The sequence below is a fragment of the Diceros bicornis genome, chromosome 25 (genome assembly GCF_020826845.1).
Source record: "Diceros bicornis minor isolate mBicDic1 chromosome 25, mDicBic1.mat.cur, whole genome shotgun sequence".
NCBI lineage: Eukaryota > Metazoa > Chordata > Mammalia > Perissodactyla > Rhinocerotidae > Diceros > Diceros bicornis.
The window spans coordinates 24,049,532-24,065,824 of NC_080764.1; the positions used below are offsets into that span (position 1 = coordinate 24,049,532).

Genomic DNA, 16,293 nt, shown 5'->3' on the forward strand with positions numbered 1-16,293 from the left:
GGTCTGAAATAAAGATAAAATTATACACCTTCAACTGTGTGTTGACTTCATCATCAAAGAAATAAACATTAAATTATTGATTATATCTCAGTTATAAGACTACTGTATCTTTACTTAACCCCCATTTACTTGGATTTCGTGGTAATTTGAGTTTGGATAAACTAAATTAGCCTTTGCAGTATATGTGGAAAAGGGATTGAGAAAAAAATAATAAGCAAATGAATTTGCAAAGGGGTGTTTAACATCCTTTTAGAGAATTGTTTCCAAGCTCTCTACAAGCAGCCATTTAACGTAAAGGTGTGATAATTACAAATGTTCCTTCTCTCTTCCACAAAGTTGGCAGCTCTTTTTCAGCCTTTATCAGGAAAAATGAGAACTTTTCTAACAAGAATCTGCAAGGTTAATTTCCAGTGCATTTAACAGAAGTGTCGGCAGTGACATTGTTTACTAAAGACACAAGAAGCCAAAACAAAGTGGACCAACTGCAAATGATGACAAATAACAGTGATGTTCTTATAATGCTTTACCATTTGCCAAGAAATTTTGAACATAGTCTATGAGTCCATTCATTCAGTACATGTGTGTGATGGCCTTCTGTGTTCTAGGTCCTAGAAATTTAGCTGTGAACAAGTTCCCTCTCCCGTGAAGCTTACCATGAGCTGCACAACAAGCTGGTGAAATAAGTAATCAAGTACGATCATCATTCTTTACAGATGAAGACATTCTAAAGCTTAATTAAAACTCAGATTTAAATCTCTACTGTTCTAGCAATTTGGGCCCCAGATGAAATTTTATCGCTGGTATTTTCTTTCTCAAAACTTTTCAAAACCCAGTACTTCAATAATGTTGTGCCCTGAAATATTATCTTCACAAATGTAATGAAATTCTGCAGTGGAAACTCTTTTGCATTTAAAAAATTCATTCCAGCCCTCAGTCTAATACATGTGTCTGGAAGAAGAGCCATTTCATACATGAAGTCACCAGTTACAGCTGCCCTTAAGCAGCTTAAGTTACTGCCCTGTGAGCCTGATCAATTATTTACTCCCAACAGAATGACTGTGCTATCTGAAATCTATCAGCTTTTTCCTTAATACCCTTCATAACTAAAACACAATTAACTGCCTTTATTTTAAATTCTGTTTTAAAAATCTGAGTTTTTACCATTTGCATTGAGTCACGTAATTATTGGGAATCATAGAGATTTTACTTTTTCTAAGTTTAAAACATAGCTTATAGATGAAAAATAGTTATTATGACTTCTTTAAAATGTATGCAGTCATGCATTGTTTAACGGTGGAGACACATTCTGAGAAATGCATCATTAGGCAATTTTGTCATTGTGCAAACATCAAAGAACGTACTTAGACAAACCTAGATGGTATAGCCTACTACATACCTAGGCTATATGGTTCTAATCTTATGACACCACTGTCATATATGGGGTCTGTCATTGACTGAAATGTCATTTTGCAGCACATGACTGTATAAGCCACATATGGACTATCTTCAGCATATATGACTAGAGGTGAGGTTTTTCCTTCATTGAGAAAAATTTTATATGGATTTTTTAAAATAAAATAAGTATGGCATGAGACCCTCTCTTCCCTCCTTAACTCTCCAGTAACTTTCTGTGACTGTTGGAAGATATATTCATGTAACAGGATGCTAAGTGGGAAATTACCCATAGGTATTAAGTACCACACATTCTAAAGGAAAAGCTGCCAATAATGGAGCTAGACACTCTGTTCAAGGTTTACCAAGAGGTGGTGAACCCTGCTCTGCCACAGTCAGCTAGCTGTCCATGTAGGCAGAAGATTGATGCTAGGGAAGGGCAGAAAATTGTCTGAGCTGCTGTGAAAAGAGCTGAGACTTTTCCTCCCTTTCCACGGGAGAGAAGAGAGCGCATCCCCACACACACGAAGCCTAGTGAGAAGGGCTCCAAGAGGAATGCTCATCCAGGGTGAGGGAGGCTGCCAGAAGGGGAAATTGGCATCTCTTTCCACAGGTGGACTTCTGGCAGGCAGATGCATGTAGCACCAACCTGAACTGAAGAAAAGAGAACTAGAGGGAGATGTCATGGCAAAGAGGGGGAGTGGTCCCAGAGCAGCCTGCCCTGTGTGAGTGATAAGGATGTATATGTGTAAAGCAGGTGGGAGTGCAGAGGGAGGCTGGGCTTGTACCCTTTTCCCTGCGTCCCACCCAAGGGACATGCATGTGTGCTAGGAGGGCTAAGTGGGGACGGGAGGGGTCAGGCTAGAACCAGATTTCTCACGTCAGGAACTATGCAGTGGGGACCCCACCCCATACCCCAGCAGAGCCCTCCAAAGAACTCACACGGGTTCACAGTAGAACCCGGACTGGGGCACATGCTCACAAGAGGGCATTGGAGGCCAAGTTAGTGTTACCCTGAGAAGCAGTGACAACCATCAGAGAGAATTCAGCCACAGCCAGATAAGGAGGAGGCCCTTGTCCTTCTCCTGTGCCCTTCTCCCCAACAAAGGGCATGAAGGAGGTAGAACGTGGTGGGGGGGGCATTCAAGATTGACTGTACCACCCCACCCCTCCCTACTTCTAGGGGAAGAGCAGAGGAGGGGACAAAGTGCGGATCAAGCCTCTCTTACCCACCTCAGGTTTTGTAAACTCCAAGAATGGCCTGTGGTGAGGCAGGGCAAAGTTTGAATCAGATATGATATTGAAGTTTTATGCAAAATGGATTTTTAGTGACTCAAAGTGGCCAGGAAGTTATACAGTCTGCCCAAAATGTCAAATGGCCTGGTGCCCACCAGGGAAGGGAGACTGGGCCTGGCCCATTTGGTGTAATGATTGGAAAACAGTAAAACTTTCAGGTATTTGAACCCATGTGGAGTTGAGACTATTCCATGAACTGGTTCCATTTATGTATAATTGTTTCTGGATCAGTAAAACAAGTTCCAAAGAAGTGGCGAGTCCCTCTGTCTTCTGGTGAAGTCAGTACCGGCTGGCACTCCTTGCTAGCCATCCTGGCAGGCTGACATGTTGTGACATTCCCCCCATGTGACCTGGGCAAGCCACCTAACCTCTCTGAATGTCAGTGTCTTTGTCAGATAACAGGTGGTCCCTGGGTTACTTCTAGCACTAAAAGTCTGTGAACATTGTAGAGGATGTGATTTATGTAAGAGAATTAGCTCAGAATTGTGAGTGCAAGTGCTGAAAAGGTCAAGGGTATCCTAGAAGTATGTTTTGTGCCCGTCGAGATGGTAATCCCGCTAAAGCATGGAGTTATCATATTTAAATCAGATGACCGCCGTCGTAGACGAGATTCAGGGTTTAATGGGCCTAAAAACTTGCTAGAGAATTAATTTTTGTAAGGTAAGGAGAGGAAGATGCCCCTGTGGAGAAAATAGCATGAAGTTTCTAGAAGGAACTAAGAATAGCAGGGCTGGTTTAAGTGGGAGGTGGTTGGAGGTGCCTTTTGGTCAGACCCTGGGGATCTTACCTCCTTAACAGAATGCCAGTTACCTGACAGTCTGTCCCAAGCAAGCCATCCAGATGACAGAAGTGATGGAAAGCAAAGATATAGATGTGTGTGGAGATACCAACTGGAGAGGGAGATGTTAAATTTCTGGTGAGCGTTTCTGGGAGGGTGAAGGTAGGGGAATCATTTAGCCAGGAATAAGCTTTCTTTTCCGTAATTCGTTTGCTGATGATATTGTTTTTGCTGGATTTCTAAACCGTCTTGTGGCTATGTCCTTATCTCCTTCCTGCACTGATCTTTGTACAGCCTGCTTGTGAATTCTGGGGATGGTCTTGCTGAATAACTTCAGTCGCTCTGCCATTTTCTGTGATTCAATTTCACGGTGTCTTTTAGAATGATGGAATTCAGGAAAAGAACTCGGAAAAGGTCAAGCCAGGAGCCTAGTTGGTTTATTTGGTGGTTTCTGCTATAACTCCTGGGAGGGGGTGTTGGTTAGTCTGGCATTTGGTTCCAAGCAAACATTATTGCCTTTTAATAGTTGTTAGTTATTAGATTGTTAAAGGTGTGGTGGACAGTCGGAATTATGGAGCTGATTCATTAGGCTCACAAATACTGTTCCCCAAAGTTTCTGCTTGAGTAGCGGAACTCAGCTTTCCCATCCCAGCCCCTCCCTGCTCCAGCCTCCTGCCTGCCACCTCCGCCACCACACACTCCCACTGCTGGGTGGCAAACTGACACGTCTCCTTTTGTTAACCACAGTTTTGCCCTTGAGAACTCTGGAGGGAAAAATATCCTCTAGGTTTATCAAATGGAGCAATGACTAAATCAGGAAGGTCATTTTATTTCATTGTTTGCTCTTGGTCATTTGAAGATGAGAAAATAAAAATGTTTGACCTGTGTTAAAGGCTTTTTCCCATCTTTCTTGAACTTCATGAAAATATTTATCCCCTGAAATGAATGATGTGAAGAGGGAAGGTATTTCCAATCTCTTTGGCAAATGTAAAATGCATTTTGCTTTTTCCAAGATGTAAATGTATCGGTAATTTTCCTTGATATAAAACTAATGCATAAATGGTCTTTTTTTTCCAGCCAGCCCAAAATGTTTTTAAGCAAAAGAATGACTTGGAAGTCAATGATTAAACCTTGGGCACCCTAAACCATTTTGAGTTGTTTTTCTTTTTTTTAAGATATATGATTCTTTGCTTTTTATTATTTTCCTCTTTCCCTTCCTTGATGCTACCTTGGTAGCTGCCATGTTTTAAATATTGACAAGATGAGATAGTTTTCTGTTTATATCAGCAGTCGTCTGTCTGTGAGATATGGACGAATCAGAACGCTGGATTTCCTTTCTCAGCCATCCATCAGGTTCATAATGTAAGGTTACAAATGGTTATTTTCTCTTCCTGAACTTGCGCTATGTACTGTGTTGCAAAGTGTTGTCAATAGCTATAGGGACTATGTCCTGGCAATGCAGAAAATTTGTGACGTCTAATGACTCCTGAGATTTTGTCTACTATACTTCATTCCCTGTGCCTTGTGACGAGTTGACGTGCAAACATTGTCCTAAAATGAGAAACATATTTGGTTTTCAAGTCTATAGTTAAAATCTGTCCCATGTGAGTTTTGGCTTTCATCCCAGGTGTCTGTGTGAACTTGCTTTTACAGGAAAAAGGAAAAGGGTAAATTGATATATATACATATATATATATACATGTATATATCAGTGTTTTTCTGCCCCGTTTTGTACTTCCTCATGTTCATGGGCTATTCAACCCACTGTGTCTAACAATTTTCACAGGTTTGTGCGCTTCACTTGCGAGAAATATTTGAGTATGATTTGCATGATATTCTGTATAAATTTTATGCGAATGTGGGAGGAGTGCAGCCAAGAGAGGCACTATTACAGCTAGTGGTTCTCAGCCTTTTTCTATCTGACAGTACAAATCGTGACCCATTTTACTCTGAGCTGCTTAATAGTCAAATGTTCACCTTTTACCTTTGTGTACTTTAAAAAAAATCATTTTGGTTTGGAAAGTAAACATTTTCATATTTGGTTTTTTCCCGTTTTGTATTTTAAAATACAATCCTATTTTCACCTCCTGTTCAATTTTTCCCGTTGGATAGCCTGCTGTCTGGGAGGTTGAGACATTTGGTTGAGAATCGCTAACAGAGCTCTTGGGGTGGCATGCGAAGGCCTCTTTTGGGGTGCCGCATCAGGCACACCCCTCCTCCTGTGCATGGGACTTCTGGCTCTTGGGGACCGTGGGGTCTATACGTTGCCTGGTACTGGTGCTCCAGTGACCCAGCAGTTCCTCCTGAACCCATAAATGTTGACCAGTGCTTTTTCGTGTTCAGAAGTGTCCATCTCTGCTCTTTATCATCAAAAGGAACAAATTCAGTGTAACCAACTGCATTTGACCAAACTAGCCTTCTTTATTCTAGAAGCTATTTTAAAAGAACTTCTGCAACATCCTGCTTTCGTACCTCCACATACATGTATGCATATTTATAAGCATGGAGCTGTCTGTAGCATTCTCCAAAGCCTTAGAGATAATGGAACGTAAATGCAATCACATATATCTTATGGATGTTTGGGTAACCCATCTCTGGCATTTGTCAGAATTATTGAAAGTGAAACCTTAAAATAACAATTGTCATTTAAAATCATTTTCGTTTTTCATTAAGTGTTCTGAAGAAGTAAAGAATAATGTTTGTTAATATTCATATCTAAATTTACAAGCAGGTAGGTGGGAGCAGTTCTCAGTAGAAAAGACTTAAAAGCTTCTATTAAAAAAATCAATTAAATCCTAATTTTAAAAAATTTTTGAAAGAATAATACAAGACTTGGAAAGTACTGTACCTTTCTGTTCACGTTAGAAAGCTAAGTCATAATCATGGCTTTTAATTAGTTACTGACATCCTTAGGAAACTTTTTTCTCAAGAAGAAAATAAGAATATAGACAATGTTTCCCCTTTGTATTCTCAGAGCAGATAAAACATGTGATATCTTCAGTTTCCCTTTTTTTGGCAGATAGCTATATGGTATGATGTTTTAGAATTTGCCTTAGGAATCTGGTGCATATGAACTAAAACCACGTAGTTTTACCACCTTTTGAAATAATGCAAAGTGTAAAAGCTGCATTTTGGAATCTGCCCTCAATAAAAATCTATCTATAGACATTTGTGAATTTTTTGTGTGTATTATAACTAAATTCGGTTAGTGGTTTTATACTTTCCAGTCGGTGCTATGAGACATTTAATTTAATTACATTGTGTTAGGTATGGCCCAATTATAGTCCTTCAAACTCAGCCAGGCTATGAATTTCTAGTTGGCGTTGGAATACCCGTTAAACAGAAGCAGTTCTTCGTTTAAAACTCTGATCTCAAATGATGTTTTTCCTTTATATTAGAAGGTTAATTTTTATTTGAGTTTGAGGGGGTCAAGATGTACGTTTTTCTCTGTTTAAATGATATATCCTAAAGGAAATACAGACAGACAAAGTAAACAAGGTTTTAAGCCATGTTCAAATTCTTGTAATATTAAGATCCTTCAATACATAAACCTAAAAGAAAGGTTTTCTCGAAGTATTTTAAGAATAGAGAATAAAGAAATAACCTGAATACATTTAGTAAGAGTGCCTTGAATTATTTTAATTTCTCTTCTGTAATTATTTAAGCCTTTTAAAGAGTATGCCAGTCAGTAATAGTTTAAAATATGACAGAATTTTACCCCAAACTTCTCCTATTTTGTTATTCTAATTAAATTTTATTGCGTCACTGTTACCCATGTTTAGATCTACTTTTCATTAAAGATAAGCTTTGATTCAAACCGTTATTTGTGGCAAAAGAGTTTCTAGGTCTGTTTGATTTTTATTTAATATTTAATGAGCATTTTTTAAACTGGGAAATTATTAATTTTTAAAATTTACTTGAAGAAATACAGGTATTATCTATTTATGAATGTCACTATTTAACAAGACCTAACACTTGGCTTCACGGTTTGAAATTATTTTATATGTGAGGCAAAAACCCTTATTTGCTTTTCGGTCTCTTCTGTAACTCCATATAGTCACTCCTCTACCTCGCTCCTCCATAGCTCGTTCCTGCTGTAATTCAGCCTCCAGGAGGGCTGAGACCTAAGGCACTCTTGTTCTCTGAAGTCTTTCATTTTTATTGTCGGGTGACCAGGTAAAGCTGAATCCTGGGCCAGGGCCATATCTGCCCTTTACAGTAGCATAATGCCAAGTCCATCCATTCCCATTAAGTTAATTCCAAAGAGAAAAATCAACACCTACAAGCTGAGTCTTCTAAATATTCTTAGATCTAATGTTAAAAAAATGAGATAATGAATAAGAAAAAATAAATTTTTCTTATAAATTCAGTCTTAAGAACACTTTTCCCTCTGTTGGAAAATGAATTTCTGGAAATAGCACTAAGTATGACAAAACTCAGTTTCTATTTCCAGAAAGGTAGATTCAGTCCCTGTAAGGAATTAAAAAATATTTGGACTGGAGCAATGTTTCAAGGCCACAAAGAAAATAAAGTAAGGATTATATTTCTCTTCCCTGTAATTATCTCCCCTCATAGCACGTAAGGGAGGCCCTGTCAGATCACTCTCGATTCAAAGCAGGTGGTTTGTGACTCCTGGACAAAGTGGAGTCATAGGAGAGCAGACGATGGCGCTGCCTAAACAGAGTTAAATGGATGCGCCATGAATGTCTTCACGTGGTTATCAAATCAGAGGTTGGGGTGATTTCCAGACTGAGGTGGTATGTGCTGGGGCTTGTTATTCTCAAAATGGCTGCTAAGACTCGTGTGGATGGTGTAAATATTTGGATCAGCATTTGGCTGTAGCTCTGCTTTAAGTGTATGAAACTCACATTGAAGTTTAATTATAAAAATGCCTGAGTTAATTCAACAATTAGAGAATGAGTTTGCATATGATTTGCATGCTTAATGTACTAACACCTGATTTGTCCCCATAACCCCAGCTTCGCCCCATCCACCCCGCCCCTAGCCCTCTTCCCAGCCTTTGCCCTGCAACCCATGGTACCCCCACCTCCTGCCGTGTCTGTTCAGGCTTTTTTGAAAACTGCCTGTTGAGCTTGCCCAGTGTATACCTCATCTAAACTATGACAGGGCCAACATGAAGAGCTGATGCTTGGTTTGAGTTGTCACGTGAGCAGACACTGGCTCGAAGGATCTTTTGATGTCAACCAGCTCCTCCTTTTGTATCATTACTCGGAGTTGCGTGCAAACTTCTGTTGTTCTGTTAACGATGTTACCTGTGACTTAAATGTACAACACCTGTTTGCTATGTTGTTATTGCTTTATTGAGGGAGGGGGGAGAATGGGGGAGAACGTAAATGGAGATTAGAGGATGATTTTCTAGATTTGGGAAGAGCTTTTGATTAAGAACTCACAGCTGCATGCTTCCAGAGTTTTAACTATTATCATTTAAAAGTTATACTCAGCTTCAAAATAATATTGAAATCCACATAGCCTACATTTTGAATTTTATACTAGTTGTTTTTTTTATTTTAAGAGCAAATAGCCAGTTGAAATAAATACTGGAGAGATGATAAAGATCCAGGCATTTGAGAGAGAAGGAAAAGAAAAAAACAAAATAGGAAGTCAGAGGAAAACTTAATCCTAAAATTAATTGCAGTCACTTATTGCTTTTACAAAATAAAAATTCATGTAAATACAAAGAGGAAAGTCAAGAATGAGTCAGAGATGGGTCATAAAACATAGCATTTTTGTCTAAAAATGCTAAATATTTCAAGTAAAGTCTTAACTATCAATAGACAGAGGATAGGAGAACCAAGCTATGTGCAAGTAAATCAGCGGCTAGAAAAAACTAACACACAGAGTAGCTCAGAATAGAGTGTGAGAGAGGAGCTAGAGGCGTTCTGACTGCTCACACACTCCAGTGAGAAGCAAGGAAATAGCATGATGCTAACTTTGTTCTTCCTGTGATTGGGAGTAATCCTTCTCAAGGAGAAAAGCTTCAGCCTCTCTGCCTCTATGAAAAGGCCTGTGCATTCCTGAGGGGCTCTAGAATTTTCCTTTTTTTAAAAAGCCAGTTAGAAGTGTCCAGACGGCAAAGCCTATGCCTAACACTTTCTAGCATTGGCAGCCACCTCATATCCCACCCAATGTAAATTCAGACTGCACAGAGAAAATTGGAATGCTGGTCCACTTCCCCAAAACACACATCCTAGTTAAGCTGTTCCTGGAGAACTGTGGTTCTTAACCTTTTAGGGTTTCTAAATCCTTTCAAAGAATTTAATGAAAGCTATGGACTTTCTTTTTGATCCCAAACATATACCTACATCCAAAATTTTGCATTCTTATCCTAGACTCCTTTAAAATTATTCTTAAGAAATCCTACAGTATCAAGCCTCTTCCTAGTCCTTCTGTGGAACTTGATCTCTAGCCAAGGTTTTGTTTGGTTTTAGAGCTCATGAGACCTTTTTTATAGTCTTCCAACTCTCAAGAAAGGTAATTTCTAGTAATTCTGTAAGACTAACCAAATCCAGGTTAAAAGAGAATGGCTTTGGAAATCTGCCTATTGTCTAGTTTTAGTTATGTCCAGTTTAGAACAAAGAACTGAATTTCAAAATATCAGGATCTTTACCAAGGAAAAGAGTGAGAAATCTCTCATGTGTAATAACTAAATCAGACTAGAGCCCATAAAAGACCTGCCAACACATGCCTTTGACTCTATAGATGCTCACACTAAACTGTTGCAGTAATAAAACAGGTCAAGGCTTAACCTCATGGAAAATGATAAATAAGATGATGGGATGTCCTTCTGTCTTAGGTCTGTCGTAGTGGGCATATATATTATATGATATACCATCATATGTGAGTGTGCTTGTATCTGTGAATCAGGATGCTCAAACACAGGCATATGCACATATGACCAAACTTGGTATTTAAATGGTTAATCTTCATTTGTGCTTTAGGTTTTCTGAGGAAGGTAACTGAAGACATCCAAGACAATCACAGTGGCATCATATCAATACAAATGAATTCAGATGAGAGAAACTTATTGTCATCCATTACTATATTTTTCTTCTAAAATTTGTTTAGTATCACGCAATACCTTTCTCCAGAGATATAAATTTATTCAAAGTACATGGTACATGTCATATTTGGGAACTGAAATTTATGGAACTATGTATTCTGAACATAAAAGCAGTTCAAACTAAAAATTTCAAACAGTCAAGATAAAAACAGAAAAGTCTTTCAAAGATTTATGTTCTTTTCTGGTGTAACAGAAAATTATAAATTAGTAAATCACTTATGAATATCTTCATATTTTATTTTAAAATTACTTAGCTTAGCGTGTCATTCTATAAGTAGAATAATTGAACTTTTTTCACATCTCAAAAATTAACTCAGCTTTGAGGAATATAAAACAGTAATAAACAGTAAAAGTATTTATATATGTATAATACACCCAAACACATTTGCACACTTACAGCACACATGTATGAATGGAACTCAGGCTAGCTATAGGAAATGAACTTTGCCTCCTGCTCGTATTACCTCTAGAATAAATGTGATTTTCAGACAGGAGACTGGGGAGAACCTTCCATTACTTTGCGACCTCCAAATGAAGCCACAGCCTCAACTCCAGTACAGTACTGGCAGCACCACCCAGAAAAGCTCATCTTCCAGTCTTGTGATTACAAAGCTTTTGTAAGTTACCTTGAATTCAGTATTCGGGTACCAGTGGGGATAGAGGATATATTTCTGACTTGTTTACTTTTGTATTGAAAATATACCAAAATGTCCATCGTTGAAATTCCTAAAATGTTCTCCCCTTTTTCTTAAAGTAGCCTTCTATCTACAGAGAAAGTCCAAATTTACAAACTTTTTAATCCTGTAAGCTTAAGGTTTGTTTCGCCTTCTTCTTATATAGTTGTATATCTTAAATGATATGTGATAAAGCACAATCTTAAAATGGAAATGAGTAAAAATGTACAGCATGTAGATGTCTCCACTCATCAATGATCTCAGAACATTGGGTCTACCCCTTTATGTAAATATCAGATTCTTTTCCTTGTCATTATTAGGATTATATATCTGGATATTTTTTTTTAAATAGGAGAGGGAATCAGTTAGGCTTAGCTGACAATTGTAATATGAACAGGTCAATGTTCAAAAGGTACCATAGGTTTAGGGGCGCTGGTGGTTGTCATGACAACAGCAGGAAAAGCGGCTGAACCTTCGGCAACACATCGAAACTGCCCCTCTTAAAAAGAAACATTTCAATTAGGACAAACTTTCCTGATAACTTAAAAGGTAAAGATTTTGCCAAGATCATTTCCTTAATTTGATTAAGATATGGGCATTCTGCTTATCTCATAGCAATTTAGGCTTTTTTTCATTTTGTGCTCTCTGCACCTCTTTTACTGTTTACTTATCTTGAAGCTTTGGATTTATTTCAATAGTAATGTCCCAAAAACCGTAGGATTGAAATTGCTCCTTCTTCCTCCAAAGCTGAAACACCAAATCCTTGAGCCTTTCTGAACATGCCTTTCCTCGAGGCTGTTGACCAAGCTCTCGGCTGTAGTGCCCTTGCACGTCCTCTTCAAGTCGGCACTTCCTGGGTCTACAGGACTGATTCCCAGCCCCCTTTTTGCAGAGTACCATGGTCTCCTCAGTCATGTCAGGAAAATAATTATTTTAATTCACTTTTTTAAAAAAGACATATAGAGCTTTTTTTGTTTTGAACAAAATTAGAGAGGGAAAAATGATGAAAGGAAGGAGCCCTGTTGAAGCTTCAAAAGGTTGAGGAGAAGTCAGTTGATGAAAGGCAAAATCGACATTTTGCTAAAAACAATTTGCCCCCAGCCAGAAGTTGGAGCGGGTGGTGTTTTGTACCAAGGCAGCATTGGATCTGATCAACTAACAGAAAAGTGTTTGGTAATTCCTGGGAGGAGACTCTCCTTCTCCTACCCCGTTCAGCCTTCCAGTTTGCACCAGGGGCTCAGCTCTCTCTGCTATGGAACCACTGAGAGTGACATTCTCCCTCCCCACATGCTCCCATCCCGTTCTCAGGTGGATCAACCATAGTGCGCGCAGCTGTGAATGAAAAAGGTCCAGAATTGCATCCCCGCCTAAGAACAGCCTTACATTAATTACCTAGGCAGCCAACTAAGCCCAAATGGGGGGCATGTTGCTCAGCGTCTCAGCTGTCTCATACAACCCTGTAATTACATAGATAGTAGTGTGATTTATTTTTGCAGACATTGCTGCCTCAAAAAAAAGGAAAAACATTTTTAGATGCCCCCATTTTGCAGTTAAATGTGATTTGAAAGATGGCATCTTTAGAAAATGCTGCAGTTTTATTATAAAGAGCAATTCCCAGCTTTCAGAACTGTGGTTAATTCTGCTGCGTTCTCTCCATAAATGCATTTATTTGTTAGGATCAGTTACTGTTAGTTTTTAAAAGTTGTGCAACAACTTACAGCCAGGAAACCTAGCTAGTAGTACTTACACAATTTGTTTTTAAATCACTTCTCATATGTATGCTGTTTTTCATAAATCATTGAATTTTTTTGTATTTTAGTATTTAGGTTCTATGCTGATAAAAGAGCTCAGGGGGACAGAATCAACCCAAGATGCTTGTGCAAAAATGCGGGTAAGTTTGCCAAGCGATTTTATTTCTAGTTGCTGAATACTAAATACCGGGTATGGATACAAATTGCCGCTTTTCAAATTACTATTTTCTTCGTCTGTTGGTCTGCTGAATCACATTGGTGTTACATAAAAAGGTGTTTGAGTTTTGTTCATGTTTATACATGAGCTTCTCTCACTGTGGTTTGAGTCGATGTCTATTTGATGTATTTATATATTTATACCATATTACGTTTACTCTTATTTTTAAAGATTTAGAGTTAATTTTATATACATTGATCTTTCTCCAAATAATGAGAAAAATGATCTTTAGTTTATTACAAGAAAATGTTTTAAGCACCTAGTTGACAATCTGAGAATATTTACTGAAAAAAATAACTCCAATTAACTAAAAATTATCAAATGCAGCAGTATTGAAAGCCTATTATATAAAGCTAGTATTCTTTATGAGGCTTCTTAATTATTCATTTTTTTAGTATAAGAAAAACATTCAACTCTAAGTTGAATCCTATAAGGACAATCAATGTTGACAAAAATGGCAATTCTGAATGCCTGTGATTGGTGGCTGCTGGATCCCTGGGGGTCTATATTAGCCAAACCAAATCTCACTCATACTGCAGACCCACTTTAGCTTTTTCTTTCCTGTATTTCTTATTCTTGCATTCTCCATGACAGACGTAGAGAGGATATGGCAATATCTGACTGACAGTACAAATTGAGAATATCCTACTTATTCCATAGAGCAACTAACCAGAGTCAAATTTAAGATCATTAGCGAGTGAACCCTAATTTTTATTTGTGGCCAATATACCTTGTCAGTTATTTTATATGAGCAGCTTTTGGTGGGAAATATTTAAAAACAGAATTGAACTAAAACAGTTATGGAGGGAAACATGTAATATCCATTGCTCATGGAAAGCTAAATATGTGTGAATCTTCATGAAATTGAGTAGGTGGTTGCCCATTTAATATTTTGATCAATTCAATAGCGGAGAGATTGATGCAGTTATCCTTTTATTGGATGTAGAATTATACTTAAATTGTCAGAGCAATGAATCTTTATCCCAGGGAGTATGGTTAGATAAAAAAAGCTCTGATATGGGTCAGGAACTCCAAGTTCTAGTTCTGTTGCTGCTTACTTGCCTTACGAGTCACTTTGTAGCCATGATAATAATAACTGCTAACATTTACTGAGTCATTACAACGTGCCAGTCTTCTGTGCTGAGTGCTTTGCATGTTTATCTCATTTAATCTTTACCACAAACCTGTGGATTAGTACAACAGATGAAGAAACTGAGGCTTAGAGAGGTTAAGGAACTTGCCTAAGGTCACACAGTGAATAACTTGCCAATCTGGGACTTGAACGCAGGTCTGTCTGACTCCAGAGCCCAAACATTTAACTACTACATTCCCTGCTTTTCCTGGGCCTGGTTTTCTTGCTTAGAAAATGAGAACATTGGACTAGATGCCCTTTAGGGTTCTTCCTGGTTTTATAATTCTGGGGATCTTGTATTCTAAATATATATCTGATCTAAATTATGTCACCAATGAACAATAAGAAAATGGGAAAGTTTTTCAATCATCAAGCCTCATAATAATTTTCGAGCTATTCATGAACATGTCTAAGAAATTAATTTGGCATCTCTGATTTAATACTTTCACTCAATTATCTGAGTCCAGCTACTTCAATGCTGTAATCAGCAGAAATAGTGCACAGAGCACATAGCACCATTTAAAATACACCAGATTTGTGATTTGAATTTCAGTCAATTTCTTGAAATTAAGTGGATCTGAAATTCCATTCTGATAGCAAGAGTAAAGCCATTTTGATAGTCTCAGTAGAGAATAATTTAGTTAAATATTTGTCTGTTGCTTAAAATGAAACAGAAAAGGCCGTCTGTTTAGAAGTCATTCTTCTGTTCTTTGGGGCATTTTTCTGGTTTGCTGCCCTTGCTTTTTATTTTGGGTGGTTTACATGAAAATAGGAACTTTATTGCTTCTTCTAGCATCACAAACCGTTATTTCCCATCTTGAGTAAATAAATATCAGTCTTTGATACAGGAGCTAAAGTTGCACTCACTGGATTCGCCAGAGCCTTTCAAAACCAGAAGCGCAGGTTTGATCTGTTACCTGGGACCATTGTGTTGTGAATTAGAACTCTCACCAGCTAAAAATGGTGTGGATCTCAACTTGCAGTTAATTTTCTGTTGGAAGCTGAAGTTGCTGTTTTCTCTGTTTTCAACATGGTGGCATTTCAGCCAGATATCCCAGTACAGTCAAGTCTCCCCAGGGGAAATACTTTAGGACACAGATGATTTTAAAAGTTGATAGGTAATATTATTTGGCCAAAGTATTGTAGATTAAAACTTTACCTGGTTTTCTCTTTTAATTGAAATAAAAAGATATTTTCAATTCAACAGTACACATTTTAGCTGAAATTAAAATTTCTTTCCTGGTAATAAGTAAATCAATGTGGTTTCTTGTTCTGAGAAATACTTTCTTAAATGGACTTTGTTAACAAAGATGACCATGATTTAGCTTCTGCTCTCACCAAGTTCACCATCCAGTGGAGGAGACCAACATGTGAACATTTAATTATCCCAGAGTAGCAGAAGTATCGCCATAGAGATATCTTCACATGGCCATCAACCTTAAGAATCATCATAGATGATCCCAAAAATGACATACAGTCATGGTCTCCTAAAATCAGTTCGTTAGAATTAATAACAGGTAACATTTGAAAGCTGTGTGCCAGGCTGCACAAGTGAATTATGTGCATTAATTCATTTACTCATGAGGTTAGTATTGCTGTTGTCCCACTCTGCATATGAGAAAACAGCGGCCAAGGAAAGTTAAGTGACTTGCCTAAGCCAGCAAGTGGTGGAACCAGGATTTGAACCCAGGCAGTCTAATTGCACCACCCACACTCCGAACCCCAGGCTGTACCACCTCCCTCATGAGCCCATGGAACATTAATTGTCCTGAGTTTTAAAATAGCTGAAAAGGTGGATCATTTATGTTGATAAAGAAATTGCTTTAGGAACCCTCAGAGAGTCTGTAAGATTAGCACTGGTTAAATTAAACCACTTAGGTACAGACCTATGTAGTAATTTGGGGTACGTTCCAATGTGTTAACATAAATAAATATTTCAGGAGAGTTCTTATTGCATTCTTAGTGACTGGAA

The 16,293-nt window shown here is 38.1% G+C and overlaps 1 protein-coding gene across 1 annotated transcript in view; it reads left to right on the top strand.

Annotated features, from left to right (window-relative positions):
- LOC131421775 (ankyrin repeat and sterile alpha motif domain-containing protein 1B-like) overlaps positions 1 to 16,293 on the top strand; it is a 75,285-nt gene that overhangs the window by 16,392 nt on the left and 42,600 nt on the right. The window contains exons 3-5 of the mRNA XM_058568589.1: positions 4,757 to 4,828; positions 11,036 to 11,164; positions 13,041 to 13,112. Of these exons, the coding sequence (XP_058424572.1) occupies positions 4,757 to 4,828; positions 11,036 to 11,164; positions 13,041 to 13,112 (273 nt within the window). The remainder of the gene's footprint in view (positions 1 to 4,756; positions 4,829 to 11,035; positions 11,165 to 13,040; positions 13,113 to 16,293) is intronic.